The sequence below is a fragment of the Nyctereutes procyonoides genome, unplaced genomic scaffold (genome assembly GCF_905146905.1).
Source record: "Nyctereutes procyonoides isolate TBG_1078 unplaced genomic scaffold, NYPRO_anot_genome, whole genome shotgun sequence".
Taxonomy (NCBI): domain Eukaryota; kingdom Metazoa; phylum Chordata; class Mammalia; order Carnivora; family Canidae; genus Nyctereutes; species Nyctereutes procyonoides.
The window spans coordinates 902832-926014 of NW_026575049.1; the positions used below are offsets into that span (position 1 = coordinate 902832).

The 23183-nt window shown below is 49.3% G+C and overlaps 2 protein-coding genes and 2 non-coding genes across 7 annotated transcripts in view; all 4 read right to left on the minus strand.

Annotated features, from left to right (window-relative positions):
* BAZ2A (bromodomain adjacent to zinc finger domain 2A) overlaps nt 1-7197 on the minus strand; it is a 35404-nt gene extending 28207 nt beyond the window's left edge. For 2 of the 4 annotated variants that reach the window (XM_055328253.1, XM_055328249.1), the window contains exons 1-2: nt 7000-7197; nt 1771-1855 (exon numbers count right to left, since the gene is read on the minus strand). The gene's annotated coding sequence lies outside the window, so the exon portion shown is untranslated. Of the gene's footprint in view, nt 1-1122; nt 1255-1770; nt 1856-4773; nt 5096-6999 lie in introns of those variants that run through there. The other 2 variants (XM_055328251.1, XM_055328250.1) reach the window with 2 other exon arrangements.
* Nucleotides 7198-8779: 1582 nt separating this feature from the next.
* On the minus strand, nt 8780-15319 carry ATP5F1B (ATP synthase F1 subunit beta). Its single transcript, XM_055328126.1, has 10 exons — nt 15162-15319; nt 14507-14689; nt 14095-14269; nt 12755-12876; nt 12320-12504; nt 11647-11805; nt 11415-11537; nt 10519-10731; nt 9784-9985; nt 8780-9033 (listed from the first exon to the last, which is right to left on the minus strand). The coding sequence occupies exons 1-10, from the start codon at nt 15283-15285 to the stop codon at nt 8936-8938; spliced, it is 1584 nt and encodes a 527-aa protein (XP_055184101.1). The 5' UTR covers nt 15286-15319; the 3' UTR covers nt 8780-8935.
* Nucleotides 12600-12670, minus strand: LOC129512231 (small nucleolar RNA SNORD59). Its single transcript, XR_008664973.1, has one exon. It is a non-coding gene; the product is annotated as a small nucleolar RNA SNORD59 (small nucleolar RNA).
* LOC129512232 (small nucleolar RNA SNORD59) lies at nt 14365-14440 on the minus strand. Its single transcript, XR_008664974.1, has one exon. It is a non-coding gene; the product is annotated as a small nucleolar RNA SNORD59 (small nucleolar RNA).
* Nucleotides 15320-23183: the final 7864 nt, after the last annotated feature.

Genomic DNA, 23183 nt, shown 5'->3' on the forward strand with positions numbered 1-23183 from the left:
AAGTTTACCAAAAAAAAAAAAGAAAAAGAAAAGAAAGAAAGAAAAAGTCGAACGAAAGGACTCCTAAGACCACATGGTTGGCAGGATCCAAGCTTGCCCAAAAGGCCTCAGAAAATGAAACCAAATCTGATTAAAATGGACATTTCAAAACAACAAGAGACGCAGCAGCAAACGCACAGCTGCCATTTCCAGGCCACTTCCTGCGGGAGGCTTGGGGGAGGGGCTGTTTGTGTACAGATGGAGGTGGAAGCTCCCCCCACCCCCCCGGAGGATGCAAATCTCGCACTCCAATAAATCCTACAAAGGATGCCCGCTATCGGCATAGTCTTTCCTCGGAAAACTGGGAACATAAGGAAAGAAAGGGATGATACGGATCGTCTTTTCTGCCACGGAAACGGGAATCCCCTTAGTAAGGGATCCCCTCGGAAAGGGATCCCTCTTTATTCTTCCCTTCGGCCCCTAAAAGCCCGGCTCAGACGTCTCGGCGTCAGCTCCATCAACCCCCATCCCTCGAGTGGGAGACTCCCGGCGGCCCGAGCCAAGCACACCGCGCTCCAGCCAGGCCCTCCCCTGCTCGCCACGCTCGAGGGAGCGCGCACCCCGCACCGAGGGAGGCACCCGAGACCCCCGGAAGCCCCTCTACCTTCCTCTCGCCGCTGCCAGGACGGCCCAGTCCCCACAGACGGAGGGTCTCACCCGCCCAGGGAACCCCCTCGCCCACCCTCCGCACCGGGCAGCCCCCGCCCCCACCCCACCCGAGGAGGTGGAGCCCCTCCCGGGGATTCCTTCCGAGTCCCCCACAGGAGGCGTCTCCACCAGCCGGGCGGCTCCTCCGCCTCCTCGCCGCCGCCGCCGCCGCCGCCGCCGCCGCGAGCCTCCTCCGCCGCTCCCGCCCCCGCCAGCCCGGCCTGGCCTTCAGCCGACCCGCCAGGCCCCTTCCCCTCCCGGCCCGCAGAGCAGCGAGCCCCCCGCCCCAGGCTGGGTCCCGGCAGGAAAGACGCCGGAGTCGGCTCCTCGCCCGGGGCGACGCTCCGGGCTGCCCCGCAGCCTGTTCCCTGAGGGAAGCCTCGGAAGAAAGCGGGGCTCCCTCCCCTCAGGCCCCCGGCCAGCGACCCAACAGACCTGAGGCGGCGGCGTCCAGCCTGGCTCGGGGCTTGTCTCTCCCCGGGGGACGGGCGGTTCACATGGCCGCGCTCCGGGCGCCAGGAGGGGAGGGGACCGCGGGGGAGGGGGTCTGGGGTCCGGGAGGGGGGAGGGGGACGCGGCTCAACCGCGGGGCCCGAGCGGAGCCAACATGGCCGGCGGGGGAGGAGTGAGCCGAAGCCGGAGGGGGCGGGGAAGCTGCGGCCGAGAGAGGGCCGCCCTCCGCGGCCTCCGCCACCGGGTCCTAGCGCCGCCGGCCCCGCTCCCCGACCCGGATCTGGGTCCTAGCGCCGCGGCGGCTCCCCCAGCCGGCCCGGCGGCTCCCTCGGCCTAAGGGCTCCTCGTGGGCGGTAGTCCTGCTTCACACCGAGCAAGCTGAAAGGCGTGCCGCGGGCCCAAAGGTTAACCTGAAAGACTAGACCAAAATTTTAGGACCAAGGCATGCGCCATTCCCCTAACAGGGTGTGGGGTGGAGGCGGAGGGGATAATCTCAAGGGCACTTATTTCCCAGGCTGGGTGGTTGGTTGAAAAGTGGAAGTGTAGGAGCAGAAAGGTTAGTGAGGAAGTTCAGTCCTGATAAAGGGACGGGTAGAAAGGCAAGAGGCTGTGGCGTCTGCGCCCACTCACCTGTGTCCCGTGGGGGCAGCCTGGGCCTGTCTGGATCACCACTTTCCCGGTGACATCTGCAGGGCTCTGGGAGTCAGGAAGATTCCTGTGCGTAGGAAAAGGAAGCTCAGCTCTGGAACCAGACCAGGAAGACCTGAGTCTAGCCTAAACCTGGCCGGAGCGGCGGGGGATTAGCCGGAAAACTGGCACAGCAAATTAGATGCCCCAAATGTCCAGCTGCTCTAGAACCCCAGTACTGTTTTTGATAGGGCTATATGACTGTGTGAAACCTGAGAACAGGAAAGAAAAAAAACTAGCAGAGGACTACAGTTTGGCTCTCATCTATAATGTCTATTGCGGGGCCCCAGGATGGAAAAGAGTGTCATATAATATTAGATTTTAGAGAATTTCTAGCTCAACCTGCTCTTGTTTGGCAGGTGAAGAAATTAAGGCCCAGAGAGGTTAACAGGCTTGTTCAAGGTCAAACTGTGGATAAAATGTGACTAGAAACCAGGTTTGTAACTCAACAGGCTCTGCAGACTTCAAGATAATTCCTATTCAATGCAATGTAGTTCTACAAACAATTGCAAAACTCAGGCTGAATATGCTGGAAGAGGAACAGAGTGTGGATAATGAAACTCTGGCAGGTTGGAGAGTCAACAAATACCTTTCCCACTGGGGGTCTGGGAAGGAAGAAAATCTGAAAACTGGATGGGGACAGGGCAAGGCAGGACCAAAAATACATCAGTCTGGATTGTATTTCCTAACTTCACAAAGGAGTAGGCTCTGCCTCAATTTTGGGAACAGACTCTACTCCCTACCACAAATGGCTCAGAGAGCTAATAAAGAAGTGAGCTTCAGTAAAGCCTTAAAGCGTGTGGGCCAGAGGGAAGAGGCTAAGAGGGTTAGAAGGGTTACTCTCCCGTTCCTGAGAGAAGTAGATTACTAGGGGGAAGGAATAGACAGGTCAAATCAAAACTCTTCTCTCCTTCCTGACTCAATAACAGATTTATAGGTCACCATTGGAAAAAGAAAAAAAAAAAAAAAGACCCTAACAGCCTGCTGACCTGAGTTAAATCAAAGGATAAGGGCCCCTTCTTCTGGAGAAAGCAGGGATCCGGCAAACTTCTGCTAAGGAATGCCCCACCTTCCCCAAAATAAAAAATAGAAAAGGCAGATGGAGAGGGTTCAGGGCTTGGAAGTGGCTTCCTAAAAGGCCAGGGAAGAGAGCCACTATCTTTTTTCTCTCTCTTCCCTTTTCCAGGGCAGACGAGGGACAATCCTCCTACCTCCGCCCCCGTCGTAGGGCTGGCCAGTCAGAGGCGGGAGGTCGGGGAGGAGCCCGCCAGTCGCGGGCGTGGCCACGCCCCTTCCCCCACCACACACCCACACACACCCACCCGCCGGCTCCGCTCCGCTCCGGAAGAGCCGGTTACTCCTGTGCCCCACTGGCTGCCCCCACCCCTTCCGAGCCCCAGGCCTAGTCTCCAGGGCAACCTCTAGGACTATCCCAGCCAGGAGCGGTCGGGAAGAGGGGTGTTGGATAGGAGGGCCACCTGGGGATTAGAAAGGAAAATGGGGCAGGATCCGTTCTTCCCATCTGGAGCAGAAAGACTTCAATTACCTTCCTCCCTGAGAGCCCCCTCCTCATCCCATCTAACCAGAGACCTTCCTTGCTCTTTGAGCCCGGATGAGGGTGAGGTTGTCAATATGCCCAACAGCTGGGTATTTACTTCTAGTCAGAAGCCACCCCAGGCAGCAGCTGTGCTTCTCCCCCCATCCAGACGACAGAGGGCAGACTGACCCCATATGTCCCCAAACATTCCTCAGTCTCATCACATGTGGTCAATCACCCACCCTATCTCCCTTCAGGAAGCTACTAGAAAGGGGAAGGGGCAAATGGTCACCTTTTCAGCAACTTGTGAGAAGGGTATCTAGGGAATACTCTGAACCTCTCTCAAGCCAGGCCAGTGGGCGGGTAATGAAGAAAATGAGAAGGGAGAAATTAGCACCTGCTCCCCCTTTCTCGCCCTGCCTGTGTTCCTGCGGCACCACCCTGACTCTGGGGTCAGTTGCCACAGTGCCTGGCTCCACCGAGCCAGATGGCTGGGGCTGGGAGGGGGAAGAAAGAGAACGGGAGAAGGAAGAGGATTCGTTTGCATCCCTTTACCTCCCTCCCTCCGTCCCCCCTCCCCCTCCAGATACTCCTGGAATTCTACCCGCCACGGCTGCGCTGCCCACCACCCTTCTGCTCCACCCAGCTATCTTCCAGGTCATGGAACAGGACTCGGAGTCTGGAACAAATCCAGATGCCCGGTCCCCTCATTCTGGAGTGGCGGATCTAGTGGGGGAAGGATGCAAGCCCCAGATGGGAAGGGGCAGAGTTGGGGGCCCGGCTGGACTCGGAGGGAGAGGTATATTCCCCGATAGAGGGGAGGTAACTATTAAAGCCCCCCCTCCCCGCGCTGGACGGTCTGCAGTGTGGATAGGGGCTGGTCGGGAGTCAGCCCTGAACCCCGCAGCCACTCCAACTTGCTCCCCTCCCTCTCCAGGTTAGTCCAAAACAGTCTCTTCCCCCTCTCTATTTGGAGGAGGCTAGATTCTCCTGTAACACATCCAAAGGACCATAAACCCTCCTCCTCTTCTCTCCAAGTTGGTATGTGCCCCCCTCAGATTCACCCACAGACCTGTTTCAAACTCCCCAATGAGCTTCTCCGCCGCAGTCTCGCAGGCGGGGGGGGGGGGGGGGGGAGGAAGTGGGGGGAAAGCCCTGTTCCTTAGAGTGGGACTCCCTCTGCATCTGAGCCGAGAAGGTTAAGATTCCCTCACCTCTCCCTCACCCCCACCCCCCAGCACCTTCACGCGCGTAGATCCAGCCCTCACCCACTATGTCCCTGCAGACCCTTAAGCCCGGAATCACAAGATTCTGGGTGTGCCTCCCCCCCCCCATTCCCTGCTCCTGGAATAGAAGTGTTCCGAAGCTGGCCCAGCCCACCCCAGGTCCAGGAAGAGGGCCTTTCCCACCTGGGTTGGCTGTTGTGTGCTGAGGTTGGACCCCCAAACTCCGGGAGAGGAGGGGTGGGGTCAGAGCTACAGAAGAGCTTTAGTTGGGGCTCAGCTGAACTTGAAGGTCGACACGGAGCAGGGTCCACTAGGGACTGGGTAGTCCATGTCCATGCTAAACCTCCAACCCCCACTTACTACGAGGAAGGGAGAGGAGTTGGGGTGGCGGTTGTTCCCCCTCCCATTGGAGGTTAGGATGGCGTGGGAAAGCTCCGGATCCAGGGGGGAGGAGGCGAAACCCAGACCGCGGGAGATTTCTCTGGCAAGGCAGGCGCGGGGGAGGGGCGCTCCCGGGTCTGGAATAGGAGGGGTGCTCGGGAGAGGTCGGCCAAGGCGTGAGAAGCCCGGATTCCGGGCGCCGAGGACCGGGGAGAAACGCGCGGGCAGATAGTGCGGGGGAGAGAGGAAGGGCAGTTCCCGCAGGGGAGTCGGGCCGAGGCTCGGCGGCGGGGATCCCCGGGCCGGGCGACCGTAGGAGGGCCCCGCCGGGGACGCCGCTACCGGGCGCGAGCCGGGCCTCACCTGCAGCAGGGCCGGGCCGCGGGGGCGGCGCGCAGGTGGTGGGGGCGCCGGCGGTGTGTGCGGGGGGGGGCGGTGTGTGCGGGCGGGGGGGGGCGCCGGCGGTGTGTGCGGGGGGGGGCCGGCGGTGTGTGCGGGCGGGGGGGGGCGCCGGCGGTGTGTGCGGGGGGCGGCCGGCGGTGTGTGCGGGGGGGGGCGGTGTGTGCGGGGGGCGGCCGGCGGTGTGTGCGGGGGGGGGCGGTGTGTGCGGGCGGGGGGGCGCCGGCGGTGTGTGCGGGGGGGTGGGGGCCGGCGGTGTGTGCGGGCGGGGGGGGGCTCCGGCGGTGTGTGCGGGGGGCGGCCGGCGGTGTGTGCGGGGGGGCGGTGTGTGCAGGCGGGGGGGGGCGCCGGCGGTGTGTGCGGGGGGCGGCCGGCGGTGTGTGCGGGGGGGGCGGTGTGTGCGGGCGGGGGGAGGGCGGTGTGTGCGGGGGGGGGGACGGTGTGTGCGGGGGGGGCCGGCGGCGTGTGCGGGGGGGGGGGAGGGCGGTGTGTGCGGCCGGGGGTGGGCGCCGGCGGTGTGTGCGGGGGGTCACTTAAAGAGGCCGGAGCTCCCGGGTGGCGCCCGGCGCCGGGCAGGGCGGTCGCGAGGAATCCGCTGGGGGAGGGGAAGCGGGTGGCGTCTCCTAGGGGTGAGAACCAGGAAGGATCCCAGATGGAGGAAGAGAAGAGAGCCCAGAAGAAGAGACAAACTTATCCGGTGAAGTGGGGAGGCTGGTGGGTCCGAGCCGAAGCGACTCGCGGGGAGCTCCGGCCGCGACCTCCTCACAAAGGGCCGGGAGGGCGGCGGCGGGACTAGGACGCGGGGCGGGGGCGGGGGGGGGGCGGCCGCGGCCCGGGAGCGCAGCGCGGCCCTGCCAGGTGAGCAGGGCCCGGGCTCTCCGCCCCGCGGCCCGTACCCTCAGCTGGGGGGGCCCGGCCTCCTTCCCCAGCGCGACCCTACCCTACACGCCTCTGGACTCAGGAAGCCACGAGGGCCAGGACCTCCTGGGCCCTTCAACCTCAAGCCTGCCTCTCGCGGGGTGTTGCGGCTGGCGCTGGGGGGCCGCCAGTGGCAGCTCTGGTGGGACCGCTGTGGGACCGTGAGAACCGGCTCTATTTCAGTTTTCCCCCAACCACCACCACCCTTGCAGCAACCTCTGGGGCAACAGGAAGCAGCTGCTCAGTGCAGCCCCCACCTGGTGGTGGGTCGGGGTGGGGGAGGAGAGACGACGGGACTTAAAAGGCCTGGGAGAAAATGAGGGGAGGAGAGGCACCTTAAAAATCCTCCAACGCTACCAAAAGTGGGCTTTACTTTTTGGGGGGAGGCCAGCAGTGCATACTGTCAAGTATTCCTTGAATCTCAGCTCAAATGGGGAGGAGCAGGGGGCTGGGGCGTCGGGGGTACGGGGAGGTCAGGGAGAGCCCCACTTAAGGTGCAGAGTCTCAGACTCTTCCTGGGAACCCGAGCTTGTCAGTGCTCCTGATCCCTTGGTCCGCAGACTCACCGCCTGAGTCCTGCGCCCCTGTAGTCCGGTTTCCCCTCCTTCACCCCCCAAAAGAGCAAAGGTTAGGCCCCACCCCTGCTGAGTCAGCCAGGGAGGGAGGTAGGCATCCTTCAGGCCTTCCCCGGGGGCTGGTCCTCATACTTACCCATGTCCAGCTGGCAGGGCTCCAAAGCTGGGACCACCCAGCTCCTCACTGTCCTTGGTTCCCCCTTCACGTGAAGGCTGGTCCTCCTAAACTGTGAGCTGGGAACTAGCACGAATCAAAAAGCCAATGTATGCTTCCTGCGAACCACAGCCTGAACTGCTGTAGGGTGATGTCCCTGTGTGACAGACTGGGGTGGGGAGGGAGGAGGGAAGGGCGGGGCTTTCTCTGGGTGGAGAGGGAGGAGGAGGCGAGGACAGGGCAGAACCAGGAGAAATATGGAGGAAGGTTAGATCTGTGTTGACACTCCAGAGGCGTGGTGGAAGAGTGGTAAAGGGGGAAGGAAATAAACAGTTGCAGCTAGTGAGAGGGAGAAGGTTCTCGATGAATGCTGAGACACGTAAACGTGTGGGGGAGGGGATGGAGGGATACAAACCACCTTAAGGATCAGTTACCAGGACTGCATCTGGGTAACATGGGAAAACAAAGCCCCCATATCTTGGGGCCTTCCTGCACCAGCTTCTTACCCACTGGAGTCAGGATCTAGAGGAAGTGCCCCCACCCCCATAACTCAGCATTTCCCCAAATCCAGGCTTTTCTGGGAGCAAAAGACCTGGCACAGTCGGCTCAGGGGCTCCACCTTCTGTCCAGATGATGACACAGGAGAGACTAGTGCCAAGGACGTCATAGGCAGATGGGAGTTAATTTACAGGCCCCTACTCCACCCCTGGCATCTCTCCCAAGGCCCCTCCCCAACCTTCAGCCCTCAGGGGCCTCTGAATTGGGATGTTTGTCCCCGCCCTGCTTCGATCCAGCTTAAAAGCCTCAGGGGTGGAGCCTATAGATGCAGGCTCCTCCTCAGGACAAAAGCCCCAGCTGGTTTGTAAACAGTCATTAGCTAAGAACCACATCCCAGCAAATGGCCTTTATGGATTTCAAAATGGTGAGATCAGAGTTCTTGCAGTCTCCCAGCCTACCACCAGAGGGCAGCAGGAGATGGGCCCTATTTCAGGAAAGCACATTCACTGGGCTGGGACTAGGCACTTAGTTCACACTGAAATAGGTGTACTTTGGAGTGCTCCTGACCTGCCATTTTAGTGGCTAAAATGAAACGGAAATTACCTAATTCCATTATTTAGTTTAGAAGGACAACCCCACAAACCCGGAAATTGCCATGCCCTGTAACAGATTAAATCTCCCCAACTTTCCTGAAGGATTTTAGGAGTCAGGACAGGCCTCATGGTTATTTTATACCATGCACTGCCTCAAGGGATCACACGCAACTCTAGGCTTGCCCGAAATATAAATCAGGCAATAGTCAACAACTTTGAAAAAAGGTGGGCAAGGAGAAAGCAAGCAACCTTAGGTAGACCTGGCGGGGGGGGGGGGGGGGGGGGGCTTGACTGAGTTTTGCAGGTTTTTAATCCTTCAGAAGCATCCTTTACAAAAAATTGGATTCCTTCAATTCACTGATTGATCCCTGCTTTGTCTTAGTATAGCATTCTGTAGACCCATCGCCCCTCCATATGCTCTTCTTAAAAATATCCCTGTTGCTTTTTAATTAAGCAGGAATAAACTATAAAGTATATTCAAGGCAAACAATTGATTTGCTTTGCCAAATAAAGGGCCAAAGTGGAGGCCCTACTATTGAGATCACATCATCTGCAGGGAACCCCTCATAAGACCTGCAGTTGTCCATCAAGACAGTACTTTGTACTATTTCTTACGGCCACTCTAAAACTTAGTGTTGGTGGTGTTGTCAGGACAAAGAAAAATAGACCACTTCTGAGGGATGTACATTTTATTGGAAACTTTAAATACTCTTCAGACAGAACACAGGCTTTCATGTGGCCTACAGAGCAAACAGATTTTTCTTAGATTAGGGGCAAGAAGCACAGCACCGAGGATGACCAGTGCTTAGTTTGCCAAAAGAACCTCCTCATGAATGCTCTTCAGCCAGCTTGTCAGCTTTTGCCACAGCTTCTTCAATGGGTCCCACCATATAGAAGGCCTGTTCTGGAAGATGGTCATATTCACCTATATGGAAAAAAAATCCACTGGTGAGAAGTGGCAACTTTGTGCAGTGTATACATACTTCACCACTTGGGGCCACCAGTCAGAATGTGATGAATTTGTGTCATCCAAGAAATCTTTTAACACTTCTGTTACAAATAACTTTTAAGACATAATACAGTATGGATTAAGAACAAATGGTCCTGGCCATATAACCTGGATTCAAATTCTTACTCTTTACTTCAGCTGGATATCAGGACCAGTTATTTTATATTCTGTGCGTTGGGATCCCTGGGTGGCGCAGCGGTTTGGCACCTGCCTTTGGCCCAGAGCGCGATCCTGGAGACCCGGGATCGAATCCCACATCGGGCTCCTGGTGCATGGAGCCTGCTTATCCCTCTGCCTGTGTCTCTGCCTCTCTCTCTCTGTGACTATCATAAATAAATAAAAATTTAAAAAAAAAAAGATTCCTCATTTGTAAAAACACGGTAATCACGCCTTCCTTATAAGGACCTGTAATTCACTTAGAATAGCTAGGTCTGAAAACACTCAGTAAATGTTAAATGACAACAACCAAGTAATACAAGTTCATTCTCAGAAGTATTTCCAAAGAACACTGATAGGAAATAGTTTATTTTTTAAAATTATGTGACTAGACACAATATACTTATGTACTGCTCGATGATTGCTGGAATGGGAATATAGCACAGTGAGCATTCAAGAGATTTCAGCTTCTCTGCCATTTTATGTTCAGTTTTATACACGTAATCTCACCTGCCAAAATCTGCTGGAATCCTTTGATGGTCTCCTTCAGAGGTACCAGCTTCCCCATATGACCTGTGAAAACCTCAGCTACCTGGAATGGCTGAGACAAGAAACGCTGTATTTTCCGTGCACGGGACACAGTCAACTTGTCTTCCTCAGAAAGTTCATCCATACCCAGGATAGCAATGATGTCCTGGAGAGATTTGTAGTCCTATGAGAAAACAAGAAAGGCCTGAATAAATACTTACACAAAATATTTTTCTTTTTTTATTTAAGTAGGCTCCATGCCCAAAGTGGGGCTTAAACTCACAAGCCAGATATCAAGAGTTGGATGCTCTGACTGAACCAGCCAAGCACCCCAATATTCATTCTTTCAAATTTGGACAAAAACCTAAGGGTTAATACCACCTTGTACCCAGCGCTTTGTACAAAGCATTTTAGCACCTTACCTCACAAAGTAAACAAGTTAGTAGTGGTGAAGTTACATACTTGGGATCCTGAGGGCCCTCAGCTAAGATCAAGGTCTTATCCTCCCCTCTAGTCTGGTGCCATTAGAAAACGGATTCCAAACCTAAGTACCTGGAAACCCAAGAGTTCTCCTTCACACTAATAGAAAGTGGTAGTTTCATCTTTCCTTGCTCCAAAGCAAATCACACAGGTCACCAGGAAAGATTTGCTATTAATATTGTCCCCAAAAACCCACCGTATGACTTTATGGCCACTGATCTCACCTGCATTACTCACCTGCAGAATCTTTTGTACCCCACGAGCAACATCATAATGCTCATTTCCAACAATGTTGGGATCCATGATTCGAGAGGTAGAATCCAGAGGATCCACTGCTGGATAGATGCCCAACTCAGCAATAGCACGGGACAGCACAGTGGTAGCATCCAAATGGGCAAAAGTAGTTGCAGGGGCAGGGTCAGTCAAGTCATCAGCAGGCACATAGATAGCCTATAGTGAGTCAAGACCCCATGAGGAGCAGCAGGAAACCAAGTAATTTGATTTAAGCCACCCTTTTTTGACCTCTCATCATCTTTTAGCATTCGAGACTCAACCTCAAAAATAGCCTTATCATTTCTAATACCTGCTGAGTGAGCATATAGATGATCTGGTCCCTCCAAGCTGTGCTCAAAGAATTCATTGTCATTCCTTTTGTTTTTCATCCCCCATTTTAACTCTATTTTATTAATACCCACAGTTTCAGTTAAAAACAAAAAATCCTGCATGACTACAGCAGTTCACTAGGTTCACTGAAAGTCACAACAGTTTAGACAAAGTAATTTTGCTGTGTGTGTATATATACACATACACACATCATCTATATCTGCAGATGTGTGGTGTGGCACATTAGTGCAGTACATAATTAATGCGGTTTCCATGCAGTTCCAAACTCCTAAGGCTTTCTAGAAACCACTACTTTGTGATCCACATTCACATGTATGTCGTCTTCAACTACTTCAAATGAGCATTTCTTAACCTTCTAGGGTCTCTAACATGCACACATAGAATTTTATACATTATTTTGGGGAGCTCATTAACCTGGTCAAAACCTTGAGACATAAGCAACTAGGTTGTATACTTTCCTGTATATACCTCTATACAAATTAGACCTTCAACCATTTCATTGTTCTTACCTGTACAGAGGTAATAGATCCCTTCTTGGTGGTGGTGATTCTTTCCTGCATGGTACCCATATCAGTGGCCAAGGTAGGCTGATAGCCCACAGCAGAAGGGATCCTGCCCAATAAAGCAGACACCTAAAAAAAGAAAGAAAAAGAACAAAGGTATTAGGTGTCTACATCTTTAGCCTCATCTGCACCATTCCATAGAAAAGTCCAGGAAATAGGTTCTTTCGAGGCTTCTTACCTCAGAGCCAGCCTGGGTGAAGCGGAAAATGTTATCGATAAAGAGCAGTACATCTTGACCCTCTTGGTCTCTGAAGTATTCGGCAACAGTCAGTCCAGTCAGAGCCACCCGGGCGCGAGCGCCAGGCGGTTCATTCATTTGACCGTACACCAGCGCTACCTGGAGTAATCATACACAATCAGAAAACCTGGCAGGGGAAAATGGAAGCCGTATACCCAAGGTCTCCAAATCGGAGAACTACCAAAAACCCTCCTTCTCAGAAAGTGTCAAGATTTTGGTTTGCAAATTTCTTTTCCCTTTTAGAGATGCGGCTCAAAATAACACAAAGATAGTTTCTTATAGCGTTAAGGCAAAACTCCTGAAATAGGAAGGAAATAAAACGAAGAAAGGCACAAAACAGGGTTAATTGGAGACACAGAAGTATCTCCAACTCCCAAAATTAACTTTCAAATGATGGGACTATCTACTAAAAACAAAGTTTGGAAACGTAATGTCAATGAAGAAAGAAAATATACTTTAGTGTATCACAAGCTGCAGGAAAAACACAGAAATTTTTGTAGCCCCTGGGACACTAAAATGAAAACGTAACGCATGGCTTCAGCAAGTAATACAGTCAGCTAAAATGGTTTCCTGGCACTACTACTACGTGGACATAAACCAGGTCACTACTTACCTTGGAGGTAGCATCTTTTAAGTTGATAACACCAGACTCAATCATTTCATGGTATAAGTCATTGCCTTCACGGGTCCTCTCACCAACACCAGCAAACACAGAGTAACCACCATGGGCTTTGGCGACATTGTTGATTAACTCCATGATCAGTACTGTCTTGCCAACTCCAGCACCACCAAACAGCCCTGGAAGAGGTTGAAAAGAAGTAATATTTAAGCATTGTGTGTTCCCAAATAAGCAAACTTAGAAAAAAAAAATTACACTAGTTTTCTATCTTTTCCCTTCTCAGGAATGGCATCTGGCTTCAGCAAACTCAGAAGAACGAAAGTCAGAAGCTACTCATCAGTGAGGGATAGATCTTAGTACCTACTTCTTACACTGCAGGATTTTTCTTCCCACATTAGGTTTGGAAAATATGTACTACAAATAACTTACCAATTTTGCCACCCTTGGCATAGGGAGCCAGCAGATCCACAACCTTGATACCAGTTACCAGAATTTCCTGCTCAACACTCATTTCCACAAACTCAGGGGCTTCAGCATGAATAGCTGCAAATCTGTAGAGGTAGGTAGAGAGGATCAGTGTCTTTTTATTCATCTTGTTGAAAGTTTTCTCTCAATTCTCATCTCTTATACAATACTCCACACAAGCTGGCATCTGGCACCTCGCCTAACATTCTGCAATAAAGGGGATTCCATTTCCATTATCTCAGGAAACCATAATCGCAATTCCTAACAACTTTAACAGTCATAAAGATTTTCCTTTTGCTAAGCCCTAACCTAACAGCACTTCTTCATGCGTCAATAGGAAATACAAAGACCCACCAATTCTGGAAACCCCACAACCTCAGCCATTGGTATTATTATGATTTTTTTTAAAAGATGTTATTTATTCATTCAGGAAAGACATGGAGAGGTGGAGACACAGGCAGAGGGAGACGCAGGTTCCCTGTGGGGAGCCCGATGCGGGACTCGATCCCAGGATCCAGGAATCACTACCCAGGCTGAAGGCAGACACTCAACCGCTGAGCCATCCAGGCATCCCAGCCATTGGAATTAAAACTCACATAATCAACTTGAGTCCTAAGCAGCACTGTTTTTTTGTTTTGTTTTTTACAATCAGAACTTTTGCATCCTTAATTTTCTTAAGAAACTATATCTACGGTTTTGATAACAATACATCAGGGACGCCTGGGTGGCTCAGTGGTTGAACATCTGCCTTTGGCTCAGGGCATGATCCCGGGGTCCTGGGATCCAGTCCCACATCAGGCTCCCTGTGAGGAGCCTGCTTCTCCCTCTGCCTAGGTCTCTGCCTCTCTCTCTGTGTTTCTCATGAATAAATATAATCTTTAAAAACAAACAAACAGGGATCCCTGGGTGGCGCAGCGGTTTGGCACCTGCCTTTGGCCCAGGGCACGATCCTGGAGACCCGGGATCAAATCCCACGTCAGGCTCCCGGTGCATGGAGCCTGCTTCTCCCTCTGCCTGTGTCTCTGCCTCTCTCTCTCTCTCTCTGTGTGTGACTATCATAAATAAAAAAAAATAAAAACAAACAATATATCAGCATTTTAAGCAGTCTCTGCAGGAACATTTTGCTACACTACAGGTGTTGCCTTCATATACAAAACTACAGAGGGGTGCCTGGGCGGCTCAGTCAGTAGAGCAGGTGACTTCTGAATTCAAGCCCCAATTCTGGTGTAGAGCTTACTTAAAAAAAAAAAAAAAAAAAAAAAAGTAGTTCCTTTGCATGTAAATGCAGCAAGAGGGATACTTACTGTTTGGTTTTGATGGGACCTCTCTCATCAATAGGTTCTCCAATGACGTTCATGATTCTGCCCAAGGTCTCAGGACCAACAGGAATTTTGATTGGTGCACCAGAATCCAGGACTTTCTGGCCTCTAACCAAGCCTTCCGTGCCATCCATGGCAATAGTCCTCACTGTGCTTTCACCTGTTAGTTGAAGATATTGCAAGGTTACACAGAAGGACAAGCAGGCTTGGTATTTAATGTTCAGCTGGCATGAAAGACCTAAAGCAACCAAGACTCCTTCTCAGTACCTGAAATGTGGCTTCAGCAAACTCAGAAGAACGAAAGTCACTTTGATATAATCGTCATTGAAGGAGGACCGATTTGGGGGGTACTTGGTACTCAGCAAGTTCTTTACAATTCCTAAGAAATTCTACTTACCCAAATGCTGGGCCACCTCCAAAACCAGCCTGGTCTCCCTGCCTTGCACTTCCAGGGCATTTAGGATGGGTGGTAGTCCTTCATCAAACTGGACATCCACCACTGCACCAATGACCGCCACGATGCGCCCGGTGGCAGCACCTGCCTTCGGCGAAGGAGATGTTTGGGTGGCATAGTCTCTGGCTAACAGACAAAAAAAAAAAAAAAAAAAAAAAAAAAAATGTTGTTAGAAATTGGGGTGAGGGCAGTTAATGGTCACATGCACTGGCAAATTCGGCCCAAGACCGGCCTCCTCTTGCTTTCAATTAAGACAAGTCCGGAGGGAGGGCCGCGCAGGAACCAAGAAGGCGCCTGCACAATCTTCCCATGCACAAAACTCCATTATTCGCGGCCTCCGTGCCCCCGTCCAAGGGAAGGTCAAGGCACCTGCCCGCACTTCGCCGTCACAGAGAGCCCTTTCCCAAAATGAGGCATATTATATCGAAGAAGGCTCCCATAGGCGACCTATTCTTGTTCGCCCGCGGTTAGAGGGCAGGGCGCCGGCCGGGACGTCCTTCGGTCACCAGAAATGCCTCAGGCCCGAGTGACAAGCGGCCTGCGGCTCAAGGTCATGGGGCGGCAGAAGCGAACCCGGCTCCCAGAGGAAGGCACTCACCGGACTGGAGCGCTGCCGGGCTGGCCCGCAGCAAGACCTGGACTTGGGGTAGCGGCGAGGGGCCGAGTCCCCGCAAGGCCCCAGAGGCCGAGGTAGCAGCCACTCGACCCACGAAACCCAACATGGCGGAGCCCGGGTGGAGACTGAGCGCCGCAGCGGTGCGGGCCGCCGACTCCCCCGTTAGGGCGGGGCCTACTCTGCAGTAAGCACGGCCATTGGATGAATTTGCTGAACATCCCTCTCAGTGCTGCTCCTATAGGTTAATAATCTCTGATCTTTTCAACCATTGGTCAAAATCGGTGCCAATCTGAATTCCTTGTTTTCATTGGACAATATCAGGTTAGGTCCACCCTCGGAGCCTCGAGACATAATTGGACAACAAAGATGCCAGTTAGGGAACGTTCTTGGCGGAACTACGTTCCGAGCGGGGCAGAGTTCCTGTCGTGAAGCACGCGGGCTGTCTTTGGCTGTCCTTGGGCTCTCACGTTAGCTGGGACCTTTAGCTAGGCGACGGTCTGCGGGGCGGGACGCACCCCTGACGGTGACCTTAGGGAACTCAGGGCCTTCTCTAGACTCAAAGCACGGTTCTTCTTTTGCAGCAGTGGAATTGGAAGCTTCCAAGTAGTTCAGGAGGTCAGGAATCCGGACACTTAGTACTGTACAGTGAAAGAAACTAGTGTAACCCGGTCATTTAACAGATGTGTGTGTGTGTGCCAGAAATTGAGGAGATAAAGGTAAAATTAAGACTTAGGACCTGCCTTTATTATTATTTTTTTAAAAAGCTCCACGCCCTATGTGGGGCTTGAACTCACCACCCTGAGATCAGGAGTCAGATGGTCTATGGACTGGGCCGCCCGAGTGCCCCAGGACCAACCTTTTAAACAGAAAACGATGCAGAAACGACTAGTGCAGGGTAAAGTGGGTACAGGAAGAAGGAAGGGATGAATTTGGGCCACCTAGAGATGCAATGGAATTGTCTCAAAGTGGAGGAGTTGAATATACTTGTGAAACCAAGTAGAAATTCCAGGGTAAAGTAGACTATTCCAAGCACATGTTTGCGTGAAACTATGTTCTTTTTTAAAAACTGCAGGTGGGGAAGGTTGGAAATAAGGAAAAAAGAGAAACAGTAGTAAAAAGATTAGCAGGAGCCCGCTCTTAGGGCTTTGGATGGAAGTGAAGACAGGGCTGAGGTAAGTGTGTGGAAATGTTCCTTGGTTAGGAAAATCAGAAAACCCAGGGCATTCTTTTCTGTAGTATTGATTTTGGTAGGTTGGAGAGACCCTTTATCTATTAGAATAAGCGTGGCCATATAGAGTTTATCGTGGTGTTAGCTCCCCAGACTTTGTCCCACCAGCTCCCATACGTTCTCATCTTTCTGCATGATTGTGAGAAAGTCTCCTGTTTGGCATGTAGAGAGAGCTATCAAAGAATTAAAGGAGAAAACAGGAAGAGAATGTTAATTTTGGGGTGCTTATGGTAATCTTGCCTAATAAGAGGGAAAGAACCCAAGAAAACAGCAACATGTATGGAGCAGGTAAGAAAAATGAGGGACACCTGGGTGGTTCAGCGGTTGAGCGTCTGCCTTCAGCTCAGGGCATGATCCTGGTGTACGCGGATCGAGTCCCACATTGGGCTCCCAGCATGGAGCCTGCTTCTCCCTCTGCCTGTGTCTCTGCCTCTGTGTGTGTGTGTCTCTCATGAATAAATAAATTTTAAAAATCTTCAAAAAAAAAAAAAAAGAAAGAAAAATTAAACAACAAAGGAAGCAGCAGAGGAATAACGCCAAGGACCATAATGTGAAGAATCAGGGGGAGGGGTACCTGGATGGCTCAACTGGTTAAGCAGCCAACTTGATTTCAGCTCAGATCATGATTTCAGGGTTCTAGGATCAAGACCCTGATCAGGATTGGTGCTCAGCCAGAAAGTCCGCTTCTGGATTCTCACTCCTCTCTCTGCCCCTCCCCGTGCTCTAGCTCACTTTCTCTAAAATGAAATAAATCGGGCAGCCCAGGTGGCTCAACAGTTTAGCGCCACCTTCAGCCCAGGGTGTGATTCTGGAGACCCAGGATGGAGTCCCACGTCCGGCTTCCCACAGGGAACCTGCTTCTCCTTCTGCCTGTATGTCTCTGCCTCTCTGTGTCTCTCATGAATAAATAAAATCTTTTTTTTTTGAATAAATAAAATCTTAAAATAAAATGAATCAATCTTTAAAAAAAGAAAATAAAGGGGGGGGCACCTGGGTGGTGCAGTTGTTGGGTGTCTGACTCTTGATTTCAGCTTAGGACCTGATCTCAAGGTCTTGAGACTGAGCCCTGGTCAGGCTCTGAGCTCAGCAGGGAGTCTGCTGGAGAGTCAGTGTCTGTCGGTCTCTCTCTCTCCTTGCACCTCCTCCCCCTTGATGTTCTGTAATAAATAAATAAATAAATAAATAGATAAATAAATAAATAAATAAATATTTTTAAAAACAGGAAAGAGAATGTTGAGAAAGTGGTCAATAGTATCAATCACAAATATTCTATAAAATCAGGGCTGAAAGGAACCTTCAACTAGGAATTCCAACTAGGAATTCATTCCATGGTGAAGGTGGGGGGTCCAAAGATAATTTGAGTGGGCTGCATCTTAAGACATGATACACATTTTTGATTTATGATCCATGCTCTTTACATTACTCTGGGCAGCATCCCAGTTAATAGGTCCCTATATGTTATGCCCTCAACTATTAAGAGTTGAAGTTGCTCTAGCTAAGCCATGATATCCCACACTGGAGCCAGACTAGGTTAAAATCTTGTTTCTGCTCTTTACTAGATGTCATTGGGAGAGTTAAATTCTGTGAACATCACTTTCTTCACCTATAAAAGAGATAATAAAATGGGAATAATCTCATAGGGTTCTTTTGAGACTTAAGATTAATAATGAAAAAAGTATTTAGAACAGTTCTGGCACATAATTAGCACTGTATCTGTGTTAGCTAGTATTTTTACTATTGACTTAGTGTTAAGATCTTTGGTTTTGGGATGCCTGGGTGGCTTAGCTGTTAAGCATCTCCCTTCAGCTCAGGATGTGATCCTGGAGACCTGGGATCGAGTCCTGCATTGGGCTCCCTGCGTGGGGCCTGCCTCTCTGTGTGTCTCTAATGAATAAATAAATAAAATCCTTAAAAATAATTTAAAAAGATCCTTTGGTTTTGTATCAACAACTTTGGTCTTGGCCAAAATATTATGAATCAACAAACATTTATAGTGACACTTCACTAAACCCAGGTGTCAAAGATTTTCATAAATTTCCAGATTACAGCTCATTACCCTTTGAAATGCATCATACATTTCTGTTTTTTTAGCAGATTACCAAGTAATTTAACTTTTTCTTGGACATTTGGGTTATCATTAAACATCTCAAATTCCAATGCTAAATACTTTCAATGTTATTAAGGTAGATGAACTATTTCTCCATTATGCTCAATTTCATTAACTTCTATTTGCTCTTGATGATGGCCCTTAGCAACTTTATATCTTGTTCTGAAATTAGTGAATCTGCTATATTTGTAAATAATACGAAAATAAAAGTAAACAAATATGATTAGCTTGAAATGAGATAGACCTTTCTGAACAAATAGTGTCATCTATTTTAGAGTTCTGATATGTTTTGGTCCTATTTCATGTTTCTTGATTCCCAGATAGCCCAAGGTACCTATTTTATGTGAAATACAAGCTACTTTTCATGGGACAATAGGAACCACAAAGACCTAATCTGGCTTTTTTTTTTTAGATTTTATTTATTCATGAGAGAGAGAGAGAGAGAGAGAGCAAGGCAGAGACACAGGCAGAGGGAGAAGCAGGCTCCATGCAGGGAGCCCGACATGGGACTCGATCCCGGGTCTCCAGGATCACACCCCGGGCTGCAGGCAGTGCTAAACCGCTGTGCCACAGGGGCTGCCTGATTAGGTGCTCTTCAAATGCTTTTTGTTAAATGCTTTTATATATATATATTTTAGTACATCACTTATCCTTTAACCTAATAGCTTTTTAAGATTTATTTATTCATGAGAGACACACACACACAGAGAGGCAGAGACATAGGCAGAGGGAGAAGCAGGCTCCTCTTAGGGAGCCTGATGCAACTTGATCCTGGATCCGGGGATCATGCCCTGAGCAGAAGGCAGTCATTCAACCGCTTGAGCCACCCAGGTGTCCCCTAATAGCATTTTTTTTAAAGTAGGCTCCACATCCAGCATGGAGCCCAGCCCTGGGCTTTAACTTGTGACCCTGAGTTCAAGAATTGGATACTTGACTGAGCCACCCAAGTGTTCCCTAATAGCATTTTTTGACATATTTTTTGAAGATATTAAGTAATCTCTACACCCAGCATGAGGCTCAAACTTACAACCCTGAGATCAGGAGTCCTATGCTCTACCAACTGGGCCAGCCAGGTGCTCTGACCTATGTTAATTTTTAATGTCAGATTAACTTTTCATTTGTAGCTTCTAGTTTATGATTGGATTTCCCCATAGCATTAGGTAAGAACTTGATTAATAAATTGTTTCAGTGAATGGGTCAGAACAATCTGCATGAGAATCACCTAAGTCAACACTTAGCCATTATGATAAAACACTAGCCATAGGGGGTTATTTAAATTTAGAAAAATTAAAATTGTCAGTGATACTAGCCACATGTCAGATTCTCAGTACCTATGTGACTAGTAATTACTCTATCAGACAAAGATATAGAACATTTCCTTTGTCAAAAAGTCACAGTGGACAGAGCTGATATATCTGCAGTGCCAACTGATTCAGAATCTGCATTTTAGATCTAAAACATTGTCAAGCTTAAGATGTCTTAAAAACGTATCACTGGCCTCCTCTGCCCTCCCATTTCTGACTCAGTAGGCCTGTCTGGGGGCCCAGAATTTGTATTTCTGACAAGTTCCTAGGAAAGACGGATGCAAAGTCCAGGGACTACTCTTCAGAAATTACTGACCTCAAGTATCAGTTAAAGTGCAAATTTGGTCTCTGCATGGACCTACTAAAGCCTGTCTACCTACCAAGGGACCTAGCAATCCATATTATCATAAAGCCCCATGATTTTGATATATTGAGAACCACTGGATTCAAGACGAACCAAAGAAGGAAAGGATGAAACTAGAGCTTCGAGGCTTACTAGTTTTGAGAACAAAGAACAATGGTTGGGGCACCTGGCTGGCTCAAGTTGGCTGAGTTTGAGTCCCAGGTTGGGAAAATTACTTAAAATCTTGGGGCACCCAGATGGTTGAATGTCCCAACTCTGGATTTTGGCGGGGGTCAGGAGATTGAGCTCTACATCAGGCTCCATGCTCAGTGTGCAGTCTGCTTTGGATTCTCTCCCCCTCTCCCTTTGTCCTTCCTCACTTGTGCACTGTCCCTCTCTCAAACAAATCTTTAATAAAAACAAAACAAAAAAACGACTGAGGGACAAATATACTCAACAAAGCTGTTATAGCTGTAGTGGAAGCAGCTTTACAGGTCTCTCACTTCTGAACTAGCGATCATTCAACACACAGCCATGGAAATGGGTTGCTAAATGGAGTATGGAAGTCACTGGATTTGAGGCTAAAAAATTTAGGTTAAAGTTCTGGATAGGTTCTTCACATAATGAAATTATCCAGATTGACAACAAAACTTGTAAGCAAGTGACACGATACGGCTTTCACTTCAGAAAACACTGCTTAACAGCAAAGCAAGACTGACAGTATCTTAAATGCATTGTCATCTCTAGAAATCTTTCTCCAGGTCCCACCCGCCAGTGCAGAAGTTTACCTTTATTTTTAACATATGAATTACTAATTTGTTTCATCTCTAGACCCACTCACAAAACATCCATTTCTGAAATGTATTCATTCAAAAATTATTTCCTGAGCTTGTACCACATTCAGGTGCCATCCCAAGGGCTGGAAATTTATTGGTGATACTCTTCTGAGAACAGACCTCTCAACAATTAATAAAGTGCAGTTAATGTCTAAATTTGAAATCCACAGGCCTGAAAAGCATTATCTAGGATAAAATAATTTAGGGGGTTAGAAGAGGCCTCAGACAAGGTGTCTGCCTCTCCTTTCTTTCCTAGCCTTTATGTTCTCCTGCTTAGTATGCTTGGTGAGTCATGGTTAATAACAGCATTAAAGGTTAGCATACGATGAAGTTCATTATCACTTCAAAAGAACTGCCACCAAATAGAAGAAAGGAAAACCAGCTCAAATTAAATTGGTAGATAGTACATTTATGCTATTATAGCAAATAATTGCCTTTATTTCCTTCCTTGGAGGTACTTTGTAATTTAGGAAGTTGAATATAACCTTTATCACCATTTATCAAATGGACAAACTATGGAAATAGATGCTACTTAAACTTAAAAACTACTCAAGTGGGGATCCCTGAGTGGCGCAGCGGTTTGGTGACTGCCTTTGGCCCAGGGCGCGATCCTGGAGACCTGGGATCGAATCCCACGTCGGGCTCCCGGTGCATGGAGCCTGCTTCTCCCTCTGCCTATGTCTCTGCCTCTCTCTCTCTCTCTCTCTCTCTCTGTGACTATCATAAATAAATTAAAAAAAAAAAAAAACTACTCAAGTGATCCTCTCCCCAGTAATTCCCTTTAAAGCAATAATTACAATTTAGATTTGAGATAACAAGGACAAATATTTCTCCTGAAGTTTTGGCCTACTAATGCCATGCACAAGGTGTGGTACCTGATTGAGCAATAAGGATAATGAAATTCTATTCAAGTGTTTGAAGACAAGATAAATTTAATTTAGAACATCTTAGATGACAGAAATCCATCAAGCTATACTTTCTTATTGCTAGAACTTAATGGCTGGCAATAAAACCAATGAACCCTTAATGAATCTTTAACTTCTAGAACTGACAAAAACAGATTTGTAAAAGAACCACACTAAAAATGTAGTTGAACCGGGGCACCTGGGTAGTTATCTGCCTTCAGCTCAGGTTATGATCTGGGGGTCCTGGGATGGAGCCCTGCGTTGGGGTCTCTGCTCCACAGGGAGTTTGCTTCTCCCTCTCCCTCTGCATGTGCTCTTTCTCTCAAATAATAAAATCAGATCTTTAAAAAAAAAAAAAAAAGGGGAGTTGAACAGCAGCCCAGGTGGCTCAGAGGTTTAGCGCTGCCTTCAGCTCAGGGTGTAATCCTGGAAACTTGGGATGAGTCCCACATCAGACTCCCTGCATGCAGCCTGCTTCTCCCTCTGCCTGTGTCTCTGCCTCTGCTCTGTGTCTCTCATGAGTAACTAAATCTTAAAAAAATAATTTTTTTGAAAAAAGGGAGTTGAACTTTTAAGTAATTTCCCCTGAAGCTAAGAACTATATTTCTTATCAGTCATACTATACCTTTGACATGCTCCAGACAAAGGAGAGCAAGGGTTTTTGTTTGTTTTTGGTGCAAAAAGGTGCCTTATTAAAGCATGGTCGGGACAGGACTCTTAGGCAGAAGAGCTGCTGCACAAAGGAGACCAAATTTAAAACAATTTAAAAGGACTGTTGAAGTTCAAATGTACCTCCCAATGTAGAAAAATCTAGGGCTTTGAAGAAGCTGCATTCCTTAACAGGACCAGAACCCATATTATACTACCGTAACATAATAAAACAGAGTTGAATGCGAAGTGCTATGCCCAGGCCTCCTGGAAAGTATGAAGATTTTCTAGTTCATAGCATTTCAAGAAAATGGTTTTGAGTATCACTCTGAACAGTCATATACTTAACAGGGGAAGGGAAAAAGGTGTTGTCCCTTCTAAATCACCATAATACCCTATGCAAACCTATTATGGCACACTTCCCATCTATCCAGTTTTTGTTCAAAGTTTGTCCCCTGTTGCCTAGCCTGTGACTCCCTGAGTACATTAAGTACCTGAAGAATTGTTTTTATATTTGTAGCACTTAATATTGCCTGTATGTACTTAACGTCAAACATAAAGAAATACGAAATGGGAATCACTTCTATGCTAGGACACAGAACACAGAATACACAGAAGTTAGAGGGAATAAAA

Bases quoted from the DNA above. Each gene is read 5' to 3' on its own strand.
- ATP5F1B (XM_055328126.1), bottom strand. From the start codon at position 15,285: ATGTTGGGTTTCGTGGGTCGAGTGGCTGCTACCTCGGCCTCTGGGGCC. The intron at 11,538-11,646 runs GTAAGAAGCCTC...TTCTTTTTTTAG, and splicing joins TCACCCAGGCTGGCTCTGAG to GTGTCTGCTTTATTGGGCAG. The intron at 10,732-11,414 runs GTAAGAACAATG...GACTCACTATAG, and splicing joins GATCTATTACCTCTGTACAG to GCTATCTATGTGCCTGCTGA.